At 37.0% G+C, this 21,389-nt stretch overlaps 3 protein-coding genes across 5 annotated transcripts in view; 2 read left to right on the top strand and 1 right to left on the bottom strand.

Moving 5' to 3' along the window:
- Window positions 1-1,122: 1,122 nt before the first annotated feature.
- LOC106077339 (uncharacterized) lies at window positions 1,123-7,644 on the bottom strand. Its single transcript, XM_056041198.1, has 5 exons — window positions 7,571-7,644; window positions 5,598-6,136; window positions 3,139-3,244; window positions 2,362-3,000; window positions 1,123-1,308 (listed from the first exon to the last, which is right to left on the bottom strand). Exons 1-5 carry the CDS (start codon window positions 7,642-7,644, stop codon window positions 1,200-1,202), a joined length of 1,467 nt encoding a protein of 488 aa, XP_055897173.1. The 3' UTR covers window positions 1,123-1,199.
- A 1,873-nt stretch (window positions 7,645-9,517) lies between these two features.
- The window catches only part of LOC106059379 (uncharacterized), a 29,947-nt gene continuing 18,075 nt past the window's right edge, over window positions 9,518-21,389 (top strand). For 2 of the 3 annotated variants that reach the window (XM_056042004.1, XM_056042006.1), the window contains exon 1: window positions 9,518-9,800. The gene's annotated coding sequence lies outside the window, so the exon portion shown is untranslated. The remainder of the gene's footprint in view (window positions 9,801-21,389) is intronic. The other variant, XM_056042003.1, reaches the window with a different exon arrangement.
- Window positions 16,792-17,808, top strand: LOC129928176 (uncharacterized). Its single transcript, XM_056041197.1, has one exon. The coding sequence runs from the start codon at window positions 16,792-16,794 to the stop codon at window positions 17,806-17,808; it is 1,017 nt and encodes a 338-aa protein (XP_055897172.1).

Raw genomic sequence — 21,389 nt, 5'->3', positions numbered from 1 at the left:
CATAAACACACACATTGACACACACACATTAACACTCACATAAACACACACATTGACACTCACATAAACACACACATTGACACTCACATAAACACACACACAATAACACTCACATAAACACACACATTAACACTCTAGATGCTCAATTTAGAACGATTGTTTTGCTTTTTATTTTATTTTTATTTCTTAAAGATTATTTTTTATTATTGAATTAGCAATAAGATAAGTATAATCTTGATGTTGTAAGGTTTTTGTATAAGACAAAGATCTAGTTGAGTTGATATGTTTGTTGGGCGCTTCGAACATTCAAAGATATGCAAGAATAAATTTTAGGCGTGACACAAATGAATGTAAACCATTGCCAAAGATAATCAACAAGGGACGTCTTTAATATTAATAAATAATAATGCATTCTTCTGTGAAAATACTCTTCTACTTAAAACTCAGTTCAAAATATCGAGAAGTCTTTTACTCCTTGTTCAGAATGGACTAGCGAATTGTTTCGTTTTACATAGGACAATAAATGAAAAGTAATTTAAATTTTGTATTACTCTTATTAACTATCGAGATATAAATATCCATTCACATTACGGTAGAGGTAGCAGGGCCCGCCTTAGGCAATTGTAGGTCTTAGAGAAAGTGAATGCGGTGGCCCCCAAGTGAAATAGAAAAACAGGAAATTACGACCGAAAAATACGGAATGAATTAAAAAGATTCCTGTATCTACATTTAAATCAACAAATAAGTTAAACTCATAAAACGCCAATAGCACGATATGTGCATCATGGTCGATTCATGATCACCAGCACTAAAGAAATAACTTTCTGACATTTCACAAGAAAAGGAAGAACCAAAGGTCTTCTCACATCGATTTCTGCTGTGTTTGAGATCTGATCCTTATTTTGCAATTATTTTTTGTTGGTTTAAAAAATAATTTTTATTGATTCCTTGTTGCCTAATATGCCTATGCCTAAGGACGGCCCTGGTGGTAGATCTAGTGAAAGAGCACATCAAAGACAATTTTTACGGTGAATGAAACTCCAGACTGAAATCACTTGCGACATACACTTTTGGGAATGTCAATTCCAATATATATATATATATACAATTTTTCGCCTTGACGAGTCCATGTTTAAATGTAATTTTAATGTTTTGAATGTTGTTAATATTTGCTTGTTTTTCTCTCACTTGTTCCCTTATTAATCAACATCGTTGGCATCTTTTCTGTCACATTTGTTCGGTTTCCTGTAATCTTCTTTGAAATTGAATGGTTCACTAGAATCTGGACCTTTCTCTGATTGAATCATTCTAGATGGGATGACAAAAAAAAAAGTTTTATTTAATTTCAGAACCAATGGTATCACTCTATCGTTTTCAAACCGAGAAATTTAGTGAACGCTGAAGCATTACCTAAAAAAGTAAAGTTGCAGAACTTGTTATCAATCTATAAGGCTGATAATTTGAAGATCATATTTTTCTTTGGCCAACGGTTAACGAGCAGGGTGTCATGTGGCCAACACAACGACCAACCGCCATTACTTTCCCTAACTAAAGTCAGGCACCCATTGGTGTTGGGTGGACTTTACCTAGCATTACCTAGAAACATGTTATCTCATTTTAAAAAAATGCATTAGGGTGAAACATTTAATTTGTATTTATAGAAAACACTTGACTGCTAAAAAGAAATCTTGCGATCTGTCATTTTCCGTGATGCCGTAGTTTGTTGAAGACATGGATCTACTGAACTATCAATGCATCAATAATAAACAGACAACTTACTGCACAGAAGGTCCAGATTCAATTAATTTTTTAAAAGACAATGAGGGGTACTGTCACAGAAATTAGATACACATTCAGTAATTTGAAGACCATAAGGTACTGACCTACACATTAGACTATGAGTAGTTTGAAGATATACTAACGACTGATTCTTGTAGAGCAAAACATGCATTCACAAAGTGCAAGGAACTTTGCAAGTTTTCAAAACATTGGCTGTGTCTAACAGATTTCATTACCATAAGTTTTTAAATATATGTTTAATAATTGTACCCATACGATAGGGATCATAGGATGCTTCACTAATATTTAAAATTTCGGAAAATTTTAAAATTGTTTTCTTTACAGAGCCGAGACAAAAATGGAAACTAGTTCTTTTTTTTTTCAATAACAAGTCAATATTAAAGTGTTAGAAACAGTAGAGTTTAAAACATTTAATTCTACAGTGCTAATATGTGGACGAAATTATAACATACATTTTCAAACATAGCTTGTTTACATTAGTTTACACCGGATGCACAAAAAAGATTGGTATTTTTTAAAGGTTTTCCGAATCTCCAATATTGAGTACAAATAATGGCATACCTATTAGGGTTGATCCTGTTAACATCGCCCTTAGCGTCAGACACCAAGACCGTCTGCCCCTTTCTGCCTCCAATGTCGATCTTGTCATCTGGACTCAGCGATTTGAAAAATGAATTCGGATCTTTCATTCTGTTTACAGTTCGTATGATCTTTGACGTGTCTTTGATGCCTCCGGCTCCGCGATTTCTGTCCATGAAGTATTTAAATGTTTCCTTGATGGTCACATCAGACATTTTATCCATGTAACTGTTTAAATGCATCTCCTGAGCTTGGCGTATGATGCTGCTGGCCACCTTCGGCTCCATCAAAGTGTTGGAGAAGAAGAACACGCTCATAGAAAAGTGCACAACGTCCAGCGCAGTGACCTCTTTTTTCGACGCCTTGTCGATCAGTTCCGCGAGTCCAAAACCAACCATGACACCGTCTACACCGAGTGTGGTGAAGTTCAACATAAAGGCTAGATTCCTTATCGAGTTGCTATAGATACGACCTTGTTGGGCCCCAGCCACGAGCCTAGCGTTATCAAAAGAGGAAGTGAACTGCAGTGGTGCCGCCACGATTTCCAACCAAAGAGTCAGACTTTCAAAGTCAACAAGACTTTCCCCATGCACGCCTTTGTCGTAAAGTCGACTTGCCCCTCTGCAAGATATGTACATACGAGGTCCAGAAGTCACGTTAGGGAAGGAAAGGTTTAAGGAGTTTCAATTACTAAAAATATGGTTAGATAATTTTGAATAAATCTAAATAGTTTTACGCCTAGGCTCCACAAATACTCACCTAATAGCACTATAGGCAGTTGACGTAATTCCTGCTCTGACAGCAGTTGCAAGCACTACAGGCCCCAATGGAGTGAAATAACCAGCTATTGCCACAATCCCAGAGCCTTAAAGTTAAAATATGATTTTTAAATGGCTTCATCTTGGATGCACATATTCCATTGTTAAATACAATTTGAGTATAAGCTAATCAAACATTGATACACTATGGTAAGTAGTTTACTATAAGATAGGACTTATTTACCTAAATCAGCATCATTATTCCTGCATAAGGAGGCGCGGTGGCTTAGCGGTAAAGCGCTTGGCTTCTGAACCGGGGGACCTGGGTTTAAATCCTAATGAAGACTGGGATTTTGAATTTAGGGAACTTTGGGCGCCTTTGAGTCCACTCATCAGCTCTAATGGGTATCTGAGTTAAGGAAAAGTAAAGGCGGTTGGTCGTTGTGCTGTCCACATGACACCCTCGTAAACCGTGGGCCACAGAACAGATGACCTTTACACCATCTGCCCTATAGATCGCAAGGTCTGAAAGGGAGAGCTTCACTACTTTTTACTTATTTCTCCATAATTGAAAATGACATATATCGGCTGTGTGGGGAAATGTTTCACTATCCAATATAACAAGCGACTAGTGTATGACGTCATTTCTCTTATTTTCTAGACCCTAGATAGATAGCTAAAAATAGCTAATAAAACTCTGAGACACTAATTAGAAACATAAGGTATACATGGAGCTTGGCTTCCGATCCTGGTGTCCTGGGTTCGAATCTCGGTTACGACTGGGATTTTGAATTTCGGGATTTTTAGGGCGTCCCTGTGTCCACCCAACCCTAATGGGTACCTGACTTTAGTTAGGGGAAAGTAAAGGCGGTTGGTCGTGGTGCTGGCTACTTGACGCTCTGCTTGTTGACCGTCGGCCAAATAAACAGATGACCTTAACATCATCTGCCCTATGGTCTGAAAAGGGAACTTTTCTACTTCCCTATTGCAGTGTATCCCAGTGGAGCTTCAATAGTTGCCTCTAACCACTCTCTAGTCTTCCACAGGTATTTAGCTGCATCATCACTTCAAAAAGAGAACACAGGATGGACGTGTTTTATTTTGCAAAGGGCAAGGGCCCATCTTACTGGCATAGTTTTCTCACCCAATTACAAGAGAGGACTTATGTAAGATTTAAGATGCCAGCGCTGCTGTTGAGATATACTCCAATATCGTAGTTATAAGGGCCGGTCTTAGGCCATTGCAACCTATACGGCCGCAGTGGGCCCTGCACATTCATAGGCCCCGCGCAAAGTTTTCTGAAATTGCAAAATTTACGAAAAAGTCATGAAAATCTGAAATTATTAAAATTTTCTAAAAAATCTCCTTCAAAAACAGACAAAATATCATTTCGGGGTTTCACTCAATATGGAAAACGCCAATCCTACTCGCGATAAAAAAAACGGCATTGTCAACTTTCATTTAATAAAAATGTAATAATAAGGCGAATATTTACCAAAACAAAAAGTTAAAATACTTTATTTACTTTAATAGTCTACGGCATATAAATATGTATCTATCTCGACCTCTTTAAAAAAAAATCAAAAACGATATTTTGCTAGTCGATAGTAAATCTAAATGGCAGATCTGAATGTTTATCGGCTTTTTGTTTAGAAACTACTATCTACTGTAGATGGCTCGTAAAGTTAATTTGACACTGATTTTGTACTTAGTCAAGTAGGTGAATAAAATGGAAAGACGAATTTAGTTTCTAATACAAAATCTTAATTTTCACTTAATACCCTTATCAAAACCTAGAATGGGCCCCATGCAATCCGTTTCGAATAGGGCCCCGCAATCTGTAGGACCGCCCTGTTAGTAATTACACTTTTTCCCCATTTCTTGACTCTCACCGCGTTTATGTATGTTATGGGTCTCTCATCTCTTGAGACCTTGACGACATCAAGTGACAAATGTTACACTACTTTAATTTTAATCTTCTCTTTAGTTTATACTTCTAAAGGGACTGGCGTTGCGGTTCATACTTGATTGTTAGTTGGTGTTAAATTCTAACATTGACGTTTACAACAAATGATACTGAAGCCAACGTCACACATTTGTGACATATCGTCTTGTTGTAAGCCTGAAATGCTAAATGAATAACTCCTTCTAACATCAACTTACGCATTTCAAATATTTTTCTATTTTCAGACATAAATACTATTCATTATCGTCGTTTAATTTTTAGTCCTAAAATAATCTATTTTAGTCCTTTACTTTTTAAAGTTTATTTTCTTTTGGATTAAGATTTTTAGATCAGCTCAACATGCTAGAAATGATCAGCCATGCAGCATTTAAGATGGTGTTCAATATAAAAGGTTATGAAACAGTGCTTTAAATGTTAATATTGGCCTCGTTGTTGTTGTTGAAAAGTATTATATTTAAGTGATGGGAAAGAAAATTAACAACAACTAAACTTACCAATAAAAGTTAATTTTGAGAGGGTATCCGTCCGGCTCAGAAATTGCGATGAAGTCTTACATGCTGGAGACTTTCCAAACTCCACATCAGGATCACGTTCAGCATCAAATGTGTAGCTTTCATCTCCACTGCATGTAAAGAAACCTCGTTTAGGATAGTAGTACTCAAGCTCGGGAAGACAGTTGTTAGATTTCCAGTCATCCCAGTCTTTGTAAGTCCGGCCCTGGAGGTCTAAAAAGGTTCTCAAATCTCGACCAGACCTATCTGGGCCGACAAATACGGAAAACACAGGAACATGGAACTGTTTTACGCCATGCTTGCAGCACACAAATACGAACCCAATTCGAAATTCGCCAAACATGGCGAAGCAAATCTTGGCCCTCATGATATCGTTGTCCGTAGATTTGTCGAACTGGTGCCACTGGGTCCCAGAAAAACCCAGATAATAAGACTTCAGAATCTTTTTAGCGGTTTCTTTCCAATCGCCGCCATCATCAGGCTGATCTTTTGATGCCAAACCTGGAACTTCCAGGTGGAGACTATACAAGCAAGCAAACACCAAAGAAATTCACAACAATAGTGGCCTATACATATCAAATACATATATAATTTCAATCTCTGATTAGCATCAATGACTAGATAAAGACAATGATTACAGAAAAAGAACAGGGCTTAGAAATCCTAAAATAAAACATAAGGCTCGGTAAAACGACTACCATCTTCCAACTGAACTTCCAGATAGAATAAGTTTCTCTGGCTGTTATTGGCAGCATGGACACGTCATATAGTAGCCCATACTGTCAATAATATAAACACAAAATGTAATTGAAATTTTCTAAAAACGATGTTTAGATTTTGTATATTTGTTTAGGTACAATCTTATAATAATGTTAAAACCAGAAATGTACGTACTCAGTAAACAAAATAATTGACAGCCAAACCTGAATCGTTCGTCGAGGCCCCAAACCTTCAAGTGTTTGTAGAATTCAGTCTTTCGATGTATTTCCAAAGAAAGGAGACACTGGACGACGTTCACGGCATAGTGTAGGGCCTAATACAGGGGTTCTCAACCTGTGGGTCGCGACCCCCTTAGGGGTCGATTGACGATTTTCCAGGGGTCGCCGAAGACCATCGAAAATATGCATGGTTTTTGTCTATTCTTCTATTACTGTATGGATGGGGGTCGCCGCAGAGTGGGAATTGTAAAAAGGGGTCGCCGAGCTTAAAAGGTTGAGAACCGCTGGCCTAATAGAACGTTATTCTTTATTTAGAATTTTCCGAGAAAACGAGGAGGTTTAAACATGACCTACTTTCTATGCATATATGATTAATGTTTACACCCTGATAGTTTATTTTTACCTATGTGATGATTAATATGTCTTTGTTAGTTACACTTGGGGCAGCTTTATAGACAGGCCAGTCGAGGGTTATCACCAAACATTCATTTCTAGAACTTATGTAATCATTGTTTAGTGCTCTGGAGAACCAGAGATTAAAACTGTACTCTGTGATTGGCAGCTAGAGTCCACTATTTAATAATAAGTTATCTAGTCTACAGTAACTTATGGTAGCCTGCAAAATGTAAATAAAAGTCAGTGCTGTAGATATAATTAATGTCATAGTTTTTTCCTTAAGTGGGGAAAACTTTAAGAAGAAAAATAAATTGGGCATTAACATTATGGGCAACTTATAAACTACCATCTCTCAACTAACCTCTGCCTTTGGTCAGAGGCGGCCTTAGGGGGTAGCGAGTGGGACAACCGCCCCAAACATCGCACCTCCGGGGGGGGGGGGCACGCGATAAAGAGAATCACCGTCAGCCCATCGTACAAGATATTCGTGGCCGTGATATGAGCACTGCAAGGGCCACTTCTACCGTGGGCATAGGCCACCAACCAGCTTCCTCCTGATGTCTCGGCTCCTCTTGCATTGGAAGTTCCAGGTTTGGCTTGTGATGTTGGATGCGGGCCTACCCATCGCCAGCGTCTCTAATGATATCTTCAATAGGCTGCTGCCACAGTTTCTTATCTGAGATCTTTTCAGGCATAAGGATCATCAGGATCTTCCTGAGGCAGGAATTTATGTATACCTGATTTTTTTTTTCAAGTTGGAGACAGCGGTTCCCCAGGTCTCTGCTCTGCTTAACAATGGTGTTGAAGTCCCTGACCTTAATGGTGGTTCTTATTTCCACATATCTCTAAGTGTTGTTTAGCTGACGGAAAGCTACTCAAGCTTTCACAGTGTGGGTTATGACATTTTCATCTGTTCCTCCATGCTTCCAGGATACTGCCAAGATAGATGAAGCTTTCCACCTCTTCCAGCGCCTCACCTTAAACTGTAAATATGAAAGGAGTAAATAACATTGTTTTAGTTCCTAAAAAAAATAAAATAATAAACACAACTTATTTCCAAGAAAGAAAATGACGCAGCCGAATTCTATCCATTGAAGATATAATACACATACACACACACATACACACACACACAGCTAAGAATTTCAGAATAAAAGAATTAAGCGTGACATGTACTACCTAGGGGAAAGGGGAGGGGGGGGGGGGCTTTTGAAATCTATTTATTGTGTTCAACTGTCTGTTTAAAAACATCGTATGCAGGTTTCCTAGAAAACTTTGAGGGCTAAGCAACGAAACAAGGCAGAGAATAAATATAGGCAATTTGGCAAATTTGCAGAAAAGAAAAATTAGCAGTCCCGGTTGATATATTTTTCTAACATCTTGTTTAGATTGATATTGTTACAGAGTACTTTTTCGAGTGTACACCTAGGTGGGTAGCGGTATAGGTAATACGAGCCGTGCCTTTGTACTGGCTCATCTGTGTTGTTAAAAGGGTGGAAAACATTTTCAACGTCTGTTATTATCAACATTCCAGTCAAAGAAATAACCCTCGCATAGAAAAATGCATTGACGGAGATTTTAAGTGAATAACATTTTCTTTATTTTACCATGTATCAGATGTGGTGTGTGTGTGTGAGAGAGAGAGAGAGAGAGAGAGAGAGAGAGATTCGTAGGTAACATGCTGTTCATTGTACCTGTGAACATTATGCCTTGTTATTTTGTAGTATTTTGTTATAGTGTTGTATGTTATAATATACGGGTACAGTCCATTAGGTTTCTTTCTCACTTCTGAAGATGAAGAATAAACCAAGGACTAGCCAGGTATCATTGTGTTCAATTACCAACCAAGTTAACACATCCTTTGTTGTATAGCAGAGAATGAGTACAACATGAACTTAAGAGAACAACAACAAATTAAATCCTTTTGTTAAAAAATAAAGGGAAAAAACTCCGTCCTTAAAACTATATCTTCAATAACGTACAAGTCATTTCCCTTATTCGATATCAAAGAAAATAATCAATTATTAATAATTAATTGACTGATTGAGTATTTTCGTTTATTGATTCATGTTTTGTTAGGTACAATAAATAATTGTTTAAACTTCAAGTCTTACAATATTTCGTAATAGAACATATAAAACAGAAGTGAGGGACTAGTTGATTACAATTCAAATTATCAGATCGGATTAAACTGGCTTTTATCGAAGAAGTTATTATAATTGCAATTTTTATCTTTCTGTGGACACCCTACGCTCCCTAAGGTCTTCACAATTTGAGAAACATTGGAATAAATGATTGATACATCCCTTAAACATCAAATTGATTTAATGATCTGGAGATAATAAAAAGATGTATAGAATTGTATCACGTCCAGAAATAAAAGAAACATGACTAATTGAGACATAGGGCATTGGTCAGTTTTAGACTTTATAAATAGAACTGAAAACGAAGTGTCTTCACTGTAATAAACACGCCATACTTTTGACCTAATTATTAATTGCACTCTTCCACAAATGCTCGTCAGATCTAGATCTACGGTGTGAAAGACATGTACTGAGATGTTAGAAGCAGTCTAGATGTGGCAGTGTGTGTGACACAGCGTCTCCAGTATACTAGTACACTGCTTAAATTGTTTATCCTTGTAAATACCGAGAACGAGTTGTTTATGATAAAAACTGACCCCCATGACCAGCTATCAGTTAGAAACTCCCCCCATTCCTTTATGTTTAAAAAAAATGTGAGGACGCAAACACTAGGTGAAGCTACTGTGAAGTCCAGAAGTGTACTCTCAGGAATAAGTTCTGCGTCTTATGATTGAAAGTAGAACTACCAAATAGACTGAGACAACAAAGTATGTAGAATGTTTTTACTTTAAAACTGCATTGCAATTTTTTTTTATTGCGCGTATTTTTTAGACGTTTGGTTATTTGTGTGTTTAGACGTAGGTTTAGTAATATATTTAGTTGTATATTTAGTTGTATATTTAGTTGTATATTTAGTCGTATGTTTAGTTGTATATTTAGTTGTATGTTTAGTTGTATATTTAGTATATTTAGTTGTATATTAAGTAATATATTTATTTGCATATTTAGTTGTATGCATAGTCGTATTCTTATTTGTATATTTAGTTGTATGTATAGTTGTATTCTTATTTGTATATTTAGTTGTATATTTAGTAATATATTTAGTTGCATATTTAGTTGTATGTATAGTTGTATTCTTATTTGTATATTTAGTTGTATGTATAGTTGTATTCTTATTTGTATATTTAGTTGTATATTTAGTAATATATTTAGTTGCATATTTAGTTGTATGTATAGTTGTATTCTTATTTGTATATTTAGTTGTATGTATAGTTGTATTCTTATTTGTATATTTAGTTGTATATTTAGTAATATATTTAGTTGCATATTTAGTTGTATGTATAGTTGTATTCTTATTTGTATATTTAGTTGTATGTATAGTTGTATTCTTATTTGTATATTTAGTTGTATATTTAGTAATATATTTATTTGCATATTTAGTTGTATGCATAGTCGTATTCTTATTTGTATATTTAGTTGTATGTATAGTTGTATTCTTATTTGTATATTTAGTTGTATATTTAGTAATATATTTAGTTGCATATTTAGTTGTATGTATAGTTGTATTCTTATTTGTATATTTAGTTGTATGTATAGTTGTATTCTTATTTGTATATTTAGTTGTATGTATAGTTGTATTCTTATTTGTATATTTAGTTGTATGTATAGTTGTATTCTTATTTGTATGTTTAGTTGTATGTTTAGACCTATGTGATAAGTATTTCATTGGCTGAATGAAATATCTTTTGATTTGTTTACTTCACACACTGCCTAGAATGGTACACACTGCTATAATATGTAAGGCAATTTACGACAAAGTAAACATAGAGATGTACAATGATCTAGGAAACAGGTGGACAATAAATAATAGTCATTATTGAGCCAGTAAAAGTGACCTGGTCACGGATGTGGTAAACGGTTAATCTCTTTCGGGCTTCTGTATTGGACATTTCGACTTCATGTGTTTTTAACTGTTTCATCATTTTGAAATTTCCGAAACTCTTGTAAAGTCTGTTTTCTTTCAACCGTATTTACATTATTTACAATTATGGTTTTGTCTGAATTTTATTAACAAAAATAGGGGGTAAAATCCTAATCATTGTAATAAAAAAAAATTATCAGTAATATATTAGGTTTCCATTTACTTTCTTCCTAATTTTGGATTGAATTGAATAGAAAGAAGATAAATAATCTTTAATCTTGAAATAATTAAAACTAAATAGCTATTTGTACAAAGCTTATATCAATTCACAATGTTTGACTGGGTGGAATCTAGTACCCGGTAATTCTTCCATTTCCCATTCTCGGATCAAGTCCAAACTTTGCACTATAATTGAATGTCGATGACAACACATGAATCAAAAAGGAAACAATTAACTGGCCTAAATCTACTTGTCGTGATTAATTTTCGTTTGTTTTAATAAGAAATGTTCAAAGAAGAGACAAGCCTTCTATAAAGAATAAGAAAATATTTAAATAATAAACTTATGTAGACTATGAAAGCTTCCACTTTTATAGAAACCTAAATAGTTTAGTGGCTAACGTGTCAGACTTTCCTCGTGGAGGCTCGAGACCTCGAGTTCGAATTCGTGCCTTTTTTTGTTTTCAAATAGTTTTTGAAACTGCAGCACAGAAACCTTTTCCCAGATGTCCCCCTCCCGCCAACTGGTCCACAATAGTGATTCATTTGGATCATAGATCGCTAAGCGTGCTGTAAACATGAAGGTTGTGCTTAACGAAAACAATTATTACAAATATTTCCAATCACACAAATGTATTATTGTTAGTCAAGATCTGTTAAGAATTAATATTAACACTTTCTCTCCTAACTGACGATACCAGCCTTGATTCGACCAGAATGTGGTAAATAATTACGGAGAGAAAGATTGATTCAAAATAATGGATGCAATTTCATTTAAAAGTTATATAAGCTTTGTTTTTTGTTTTTTTTTAAAGTATTTTGTATATCCTACTTGATAAAAAGTATATCACATTTATGTACAAAGGATAAAACTGGGATGGTTAGGATCGTTGCTGACTTGAGGGTTCAGAGACAGTAGCGCCCTCTCTCCTATTTCTTTTACTTCCTTAAAGGTTGAAACCTTGAACAGAACCGCGTGTAGGTTCAAGAGATTTAATAACAGGTAGAGATAGTACCGCGAGTTATTTTGAAACCTAGCAGACGATGGGACAGTTTGAGTTTCTCAAGTCTGCTGCCACTTCCCACCTCCTGGAGGGAAAAACGTTGTTCTCACCCAACTTGTTTTTTTATCTAAAAGAGAAGTGATACTGAGGACTAGCTAGTTCTCCACTACTAAAAGAGAAGTGATACTGAGGACTAGCTAGTTCTCCACTACTAAAAGAGAAGTGATACTGAGGACTAGCTAGTTCTCCACTACTAAAAGAGAAGTGATACTGAGGACTAGCTAGTTCTCCACTACTAAAAGAGAAGTGATACTGAGGACTAGCTAGTTCTCCACTAAATACTTCTTGTACTTTTTGTGTTTTCAGTGAACTAATTATGTAATATATATTATTGTAGGTGGAATGTTTTTTCTTTATTCGTATTAATAATAGACATTATATTTCAAATATTTCAATTTGCATAATTTATCATTAAATGTTGTCTAAACCAAAAAAAAAATATGTATAGAATTGTGTCAAGATATTTTATCCTATTAATGTTTTCTACTTCAATCTCCTTATCTTATAAAATACAGACGTTACTATAGCATTTAGTTCACTATTTGACTGTGATTGTCAAATTTCGTATCGTCTAATGCTGTCAAAACAAAGGTATTCTCAATAGAAATTCTATTAGCTCATGAAAATTCTGAAAGTAACCACCTTTTTTATTCATGTATGAATAAATCGTTAAGCAATAAATCTGCACAAATTTCAAGCTAAAGAAGATTATCTCAATCTGCTCCAAAAAAAGACACCCAAAATTAAAATATTGTAACATTGTGGTTGAAATAATGTATCTCGAATTTTGTTCATTGTTGTCTGTTTTAATAATAGAACGACTATGGTTCATTAGGCAGTGGAGCCCTGTTCTCGAGAGTCACTCTCGTACACATATAACGCAGGTCGCCTTCTCTTGGATGGTAGAGCAGCCATTTTTCTTTTGGCAATATAGTGCTGAGGTCAATGCTGTTTCGTTGTCCATAACTTTCTTGGTCACCATCTCTCTCCACATAGTGCGGTCATGCGGTCTAAGGTCTAGGGCTGTCTTCCAAGTAGTCAACATTAATATCCACTGCTTGATGGTGGCGTTTGATTACATCCATAGATCGGAGCTCGGACGATAAGTTTTTCTTCGAGCCTTTCACGAGTTCTCCATAAAGGATGATTTTTGGGATACGATTGTCATCCATCCGGCAGACATGAAGGACACGTCATCTTATATGTAATGTGTTTATGTTGTCCACTTGTCTTTGTGAGAGATAAACAATTAGATAGAGCCATCGTTTGTCTAATACATGCCTAACGGCTGTCTGTGTCGGCTCTATCGAAGTTGTTAGTGAACGGATGCTGCTAGGGTGGGGGAGGGGCTAGCTGGAGCTTGTGACCTTTGACCACTGGGGGTGGTAATTTGCATACGGGCGAAATGAGTCTGGATCAGAAGAATGTTTTTTTGGACATTCCGATGGTCTAGAGGCTAGTTTCGCTTGGTGCGTTATCGCTAGGCGGTGGTGTCGAATCCAGTGTCACAGGTTCGAGCCTCGGTCGGCGCATGCCCTTATTTTCGTAGCATTTCATTCACTACTTTCTCTCTTGGTCCCTGGTGCTGTTATTCATTCATGTTTAATATATGTATGTAGAAGACTTACATGTACGACTTCTAGGTTGTTTTCATCATGAGACTGGAGGGGTAGCATATGGTCCTCTCTCTTGGTTTTCTTCGTGCTAATGGTTAGCCCATTATGCATGAGAGAAGCGCAATATTAGTGTCTGAAGCTCCTCTTGTGTGTGTGTCACAACTATTGCGCCATCCTCGAATAACAGAGTCTGAAACTGCACTTTTTGTTGCATAGATTTTGGTGAAGTGTTCAACTCATCTGTGCATCTGTTGGCTCTTGTCTGTGATCATTTCGGCCAGTGGTTGATTTAAGAGGTGATGACTTGTTTTGGGACGTTCCAAGAGCTTTTATGTTTCCGTCCTACATCCCTCTTAAATTGCCTGCTTGGGCTGCATTCGGAATACTTTCACTGAGCTCTACCCACATTCATTGGCACAGTTCCATGCTGCGCGTTAGCTCTAGCTTCTTTCAGAGTAAGCAGATATCATTTAGAGGGATGCGCCTTGTATGCAATGAGTGCATGTTTTTTTTCTCTGATGATAGATGCTAGTAAAATCGATTAAGAGTTGTATCAATCATTCCGCTTTGTTATTTTTCTTCCAAAGATGTCCAGGCAAATCTTTTGTATGATGGACTTAATTTGTTCCCATTTTTCTGTTGCTGTGTTTCCAGGAACATTTTTATAGTCGCGTTTAAAAGATTCCGCAAACTGAATTGGGAGATCAGGGCGGCACATCTTGTTTACATCGGGTCGATGTGCTCCGTTCTACTCGGTAAGTTGAATTTGTTGAAGCAAAAGGTTGATGTTAAAACATACCAAGGAGTGGTCTGTGTCGCAGTCTGCGCTGGTGTAGGACCTGTCAAATGTGAGTCTTACCATGATTAGATCTAATTGGCGCCAATGTTTGGAGAGATGATGCTGCCATGATACTCTGTGCTATGCTTTAGTTTTACAAGAGGTATCAGTGACGCAGAGACAATGCAGAGAGCAAGACCCTTAAGTAGAGTTGTCAGATCTAACGCGTGGACTGAGATGTCCAAGCTTGAAAACCTGTTCAGTGTTTGGAATATCAGTGAAGACAGACGAAAGGTGACTGTAGAACATGTCTTTGGCCTCTGATTTTAAACATGTCTTTGGCCTCTGATTTTAAACATGTCTTTGGCCTCTGATGTAGAACATGTCTTTGGCCTCTGATGTAGAACTTGTCTTTGGCCTCTGATGTAGAACATGTCTTTGGCCTCTGATGTAGAACATGTCTTTGGCCTCTGATGTAGAACATGTCTTTGGCCTCTGATGTAGAACATGTCTTTGGCCTCTGATGTAGAACATGTCTTTGGCCTCTGATGTAGAACATGTCTTTGGCCTCTGATGTAGAACATGTCTTAGGCCTCTGATGTAGAACATGTCTTTGGCCTCTGATGTAGAACATGTCTTTGGCCTCTGATGTAGAACTCAACGTAGGAGTTTAGGCTTTTATCAAAGTCACGTGTCCAATAGATGTGTTTAGACGTAGTGACAGGAGTATTTCTGAATCATTGTACTTCAGCTCTACTCTGTTCATCTCTACTGTGTTCTGCTCTACTGTGTTCAGCAGTGTGTTCTTAACTGTGAAACCAAACGCCGTGTTCCCTTACTTCACTTTCTGCTTTGCCTTGCCAGAAGACGGTCTTGTCTTTTTCTTTGACTGAGAGTCAGCTAAGCGAGTTTCTTGGAGGGCAGCTATGTCTACCTTCAGCCTGGACAGTTCATCATTTATTGATACAGATTTTCTAGTATCTCAGCTCATTATAGAAATGTTAAGGGAGATAAGGTTTAGAAAGTTAAGGGAGATAAGGTTGAGAAAGTTAAGGGAGATAAGGTTTAGAAAGTTAAAGGAGATAAGGTTTAGAAAGTTAAGGGAGATAAGGTTTAGAAAGTTAAGGGAGATAAGGTTTAGAAAGTGTTCTTAAGAGCTGATGTATCGTACAACAGATTTTTTTTTTAAAATTGTCTATTAGAAATCAATGTCAAAGTACAGAACAGGGGAGTGGATGGGGGATTGCGTTTATTTTACCGAGTACAAAATGATAAGAAAAACAAATCTCCATATTTTAGTCAATAACAAAAGGAATTCTAGTCAACAAGTAACCGTGACAGTCGACTCACGAGGTGATTGCTTTATTTGTCTGTCATTCTATAATGACCCTGTTCTGTGGGTGCTACATCTACATTGACTGACTTTAAAGTACTTACCATTGAAAACACTCACTGTACACATTGATTTAGTTCCTTTTCTATGACGAGGAATTGCAATAATGTTACTGGGACAAAATATGTCACGGGAATTTACTGCATTTGTTTCTTTCCTTTGTGCCATACTTGGGCTGAGAAGTGATTGTAACTATTTTACTCAAAAATTGATCTTTGAAATTATAATAAGAACGCCTTAAAATAATAATTGGCCTCAGAAAAATTGATAGAAATTATTTTGAATTGCATGTAATCCTGTAAAATCTGTGCACGAGTTGTTGTTTTTTTTATACTTAAAACTCATACAGTGTAACTAGTGTCAAATTATCTTCCATTATAATAAATGCATGAACAAAGGTCTACTCTCTTAGAGGCTACGTTTTTTGTTTTTACATCCTTTTATTAATTACTAATTACAATTTCTAGAAAACAATTGTTGTCACGAATGTACACACATAAACACACACATTAACACTGTAGATGCTCAATTTAGAACCGTTATTTTGTCTTTGTTTTTGGTATTTTATTTTTATTTCTTTAAAAAAATATGTTTTTATTAAGTTAGCAATAAGAATATTTTTGATTAATTTTGGTATAATCTCGATGCTGTAAGGTTTTTGTATAAGACAAAGATCTAGTGAAGTTGATATGTTTGTTGGGCGCTTTGAACATTCAAAGATATGCAAGAGTCCCATTCGTAGTGAATATATTTCAGGCTTGACAATAATGAATGTAACCATTGTCAAAGATAATCAACAAGGGACGTCTTTAATAAGTCAGAACTATTATTACTGGGGCATGGGAGTACTTCATGTCGCTATAGTAGCCTTTAACGTCTTGGGTATCGTGACCAACGCCATCAACACCGTCGTCTTTGTTAAGCAAGGCGTGACATCAGACAGCATCAGCGTCTCTCTGTTCGCCATGTCCGTCTCAGATTTCCTGTCCAGCGTCCTGATGTTCCCTCAGCTGGTGTGCTACTACCTGGACACGTTTGATTTGACCTCAGAGAAAGGTTGTTACATTGTCACCTCTGTGGTCACCACGTACCCGCATATCATGTGTACGAAGTTTACCTGCTTGATTCAGACTTATATTAGCCTAGAGCGGGCAGTGTGTGTGGTTCTCCCGTTACACGTGAGACGTGCTTTCAAAGTGAAGAATACTGTTATAGTGAATGTCGTCTGCTGTATTGTCATCTTTATCATATTCACCCCTTATACCTTCACCGTACAGTTCACCACAGTGCGAGAGAAGAGCAACTCCACACACATTGTCCTGATTCTTACCAGCCTCGGACAAACCCTCGGATATATCAACTACATCATCAGTTCCTTCGTCATCAACAATACGTCGATCTGCGTCATCAGCGTAGCAACCGTTGTCACGTTAACGCGTCTGAACGTGACCCGGAAGTGGAGAGAATCCGTTTTTCACTCGCAGCGGAACACTGATGACACCAAAGCGAGACGTCTGTCCGCAAAGAGTCTGGAACTGACCAAGACTGTCACAGTCATCACGACCATATACCTGATCTGTTTACTTTGTAGCCAGCTGCCTGCGATGACCGTCTTTTCCCTGCCAGGGATGTCTGAGACAGGAGAAAACAAATATCTCTATCAAATTGTGTACACATTGAGGTTTGACATGGAGGCCATGCATTCTTCCCTTAACCTATTCTTCTACTTAAAACTCAGTTCCAAATATCGAGAGGTCTTTTACTCCTTGTTCAGGATGAACTAGAGAGTCTCTTCGTTTTTACATAGGACAATAAATGAAAAGCATCTTTAATTTTGTATTTATCTCAAATATCGAGATATAAATGTCCATTCACATTACGGTAGAGGTAGCAGGGCCCGCCTTAGGCAATTTTAGGTCCCGAGAAAAGTGAATGCGGTGGCCCCAATTGAAATAGAAAAACAGGAAATTAAGACCGAAAAATACGCAATGAACTAAAAGCATCCCTGTATATCTAAGTCAACAAATAAGTGAAATTCCTAAAAGGCCGATGGCATGAATCATTGATTCATGATCACCAGACTAAGGAAATATATTTCTGACATTTCACAAGAAAAGGAAGACGCAATGGTCTTCTAACAAATCTTGTCTAACAAGTAGATCTAAACATTCGTGAATAACCCTTGAATCCTAGTAGAGACTTAGAGCGAGGCTAGTAGCCTTCGAGTCCTGATGTGTTTTTGAGATCTAATCCATGTTTCACAATTTTCTTTGATTCCTAGTTGCCTAGTATGCCTATGCCTAAGGCCGGCCCTGGCAGTAGATCTAGTGTAAGAGCACATCAAAGACGATCAGTTAGATTTTACGGTGAATGAGATTCTAGATTGAAATCACTTGCAATATAAACTCTGGAAATGTCAATTCCTAAATGTTTCTTTTCAATCTACAACTTTTTCACTTGACTAGTCCATGTTTAAATGTAATGCTACAACTCTAAAGACTTGGCAAGATGATATATTCATGATATAAAATAAGATAATTGTACTGATCTAAATAACAATGAAAATTGAGTTTGGCTACAGTTGTCTATCTCAGCAATACTACTACAAAAAATTAACGATATAGATTGTTAGACACCTTATTTATATAGGTTAGTTATTTAGCGACGCACCATAGAAGACGCATATTGAACGGGACTAGTGACGTTTGGGATATGTTGGGTTAGAGACCGGAAAATCAGTTAGCGATAGAATACTCCAGGGTAACGACGTGTTTAGTGACAGAGACTTCTACTGTGGCCTTTTATTAGAATAAATCCATGTGAAATTGTTCATCAGTGTTGACTACATCTCTTCACTCGTTAAAACTGGTGTTAATTGTTCCTGTCTGTATTGTTGTTCAACTACACGGAATACACCCGAACATCTATACCCAAACGCTTGCAGAGTAATTGGTTGAAATTCAACAGTCATCCATAGTTGACCTCAAGACAGCCTGAATAAGCAACATCACAAGATGCAGATTCAAACAGTATACAAAGAGAAATCACTCGTACCACCAGGGCTTGATAAATTTGGCCTTTACGTACTTCTCTATGACGACCAATGACTATGAAACACTCTGAAGGTGGAATAAAGAAGTTTTCAACTCTTTTGTTCTACCCTTGATGGAAAAGAGTCGACCACTGCGTCCAGATCAGAAGTAACTTTGGTTTAACCCTTAAAGTGCTGAGCTGTTTTACAAAATGGAGTTACAATTCTGATGTTTAGAGGCTAAACTGCCACACGCGTTTTAAGAGTTAATGGAGACTTATTAGAACTTATTATAGTTTGGAAAGTCGTTTTCATAAAATAGTTCTTCAAGGGAGCCGCAGTGGCTGAGTGGTACAGCGCTTGGCTCTAAACCTATTCAAGACTGGGATTTTTACTTTCGGGATGACAACGTGAGTCTTGGAGATAGTGCTGAACAAAACCGATGAGAAAGAAACGTGTTTTATTTTTGTTTGTGTTTTTCTGGTGTGATAAAAAATATAAAAGTTTGTTTCGTTTTCTTTGTTGATTGTTTCATTTCTTTCGCTCTGTAGGCTTGATGGTTTAGGTTTAACTTTTTCTTTTCTTTAAAAAAGAAGATAGCCACAGCCTAAGTATACCAATGTGTTACTCTATTCGCGCATGTCTATTAGAGACTTGAACTCTGCTAAGTCGTTGGATTTTCCATGGTTTTTCTGGCCGATTCGTGTACGCTATTCCAATCGTAATGGGACTAGGAAAGAAGGAGCAATTTTACGACATTGTCCAAAAATATAGAATAGCAAGCAAAATATAGAAATACTTTTAAAAAACAAAGCTTATCTGAAACGTAATGGTATTAATTAGTTTGGATCAGTCATATCATTAAGTTTGTAATAGATCTATCATCTAAACCAGTGATTCCCAAAGTGGTCTATATGGACCCCCAGGGGTCTACGAAGACCTCCAAGGGGTCCACGAAAGTAAAAACTAAATTGGGGGTCCATGAGATGCCCACGGGGGTCTACGATAACAGATTTCATTTAAGCACATTTTATGTTCACATTCCACTATTGCATACACTAATATATGATTTGTATCTTCGTTAATCCTTTAAATATTTATCCTGCTATTCAAATGAAAAATTGTTGTAATCTATTTCAATACTTATTTAAATAGCTTAATTTTGTCTACATGTAACTAATATTTAGAACAAAAAAAAATGTAGACAGTACAGCATTAATTATTTTAAATTGGGATTCATTCTTTCCTTGTCGAACAAGCCTAAGTGACTTTTTTATGACGATATGAACCAGGTTCGCTGGAAGATCATCTGAGACAATGCTACCCTGACAAAAATAAAGATTTTAAAAACTTTCGAACACTCAAAGTTCAAAATAGACCCGCAAAATCATAGTTCGACATCATATAGAGAAGATGATGGTTTGTGAGCGTCTTACAAGATTTCTTTTCTTATAGCAAAATACGGAAAACAGCAAAGGTCAAACACTGATTCTACCAGCCGTTTTACACAAACCTACATATGTTATTATTAAAAGAATTTCTTTAAGCGACAATACAGTTCAAGGTCGCTTCGGTGGCATGAGTTATAAAATTAAAAGCTTCTTATGTAAATCTTTGCAAAAGACATAGATACAGTTTGGTCTGACAAGGTGTAGCGCTGTGTGCTACAAACTATATAAAGGTCACCATCTCATCTCATCTATGCCTGTAGTCCCTTCTGGGCATAGGTTACCAACCAGCTTCCTCCAGGCATCTCGGTTCTGGGCGAATCTCTCCAACTGTCGCCACGTCTTGCCCCTCTGCTTTCAAATCACGGAGATCTGAAGAACCACCATCACCACCATGAAAAAAAATCCAAGTATTCAACAATACCTGCCTTAGGAAAATTCTTATGATCCGCTGGCCAGACAAGATCTCGAATGAGGAACTGTGGCAAAGAACAAAGCAGCAGCCCACTGAAGTAGATATCCTTCAGAGACGCTGGAGATGGATAGTTCACACACTTCGCAAGCCTGCATCCAACATAACAAGGCAAGCCCTAACCTGGAACCCCCAAGAAAAGAAAAAGAGGGGACGGCCCAGAAATACATGGCGCTAATGGTCACCGTCTCCTTATATTTTCTTAGTATTGACCCACGAGACCTTTCCCATGTTTGGGAATAGTAGCAAGGCAGCAGAGGTTTGAATTCAGTTTTCCTTCTGCTAGGTGGGTAGCAAGCCAAGGCAAATGAGCCCTTCCTGCTCGAAGTTCACTGGTTTAGGCTCCAGTTACTCGCCTTTGACCCATCGCCTGTTAATGAAAACAGTTCATCAGATTCAACTTTTGAACCACAC

Source organism: Biomphalaria glabrata, chromosome 9, assembly GCF_947242115.1.
Source record: "Biomphalaria glabrata chromosome 9, xgBioGlab47.1, whole genome shotgun sequence".
NCBI lineage: Eukaryota > Metazoa > Mollusca > Gastropoda > Planorbidae > Biomphalaria > Biomphalaria glabrata.
The sequence above is the reverse complement of the archived record's forward strand: the minus strand, read 5'-3'. Positions and strand labels throughout refer to the sequence as shown.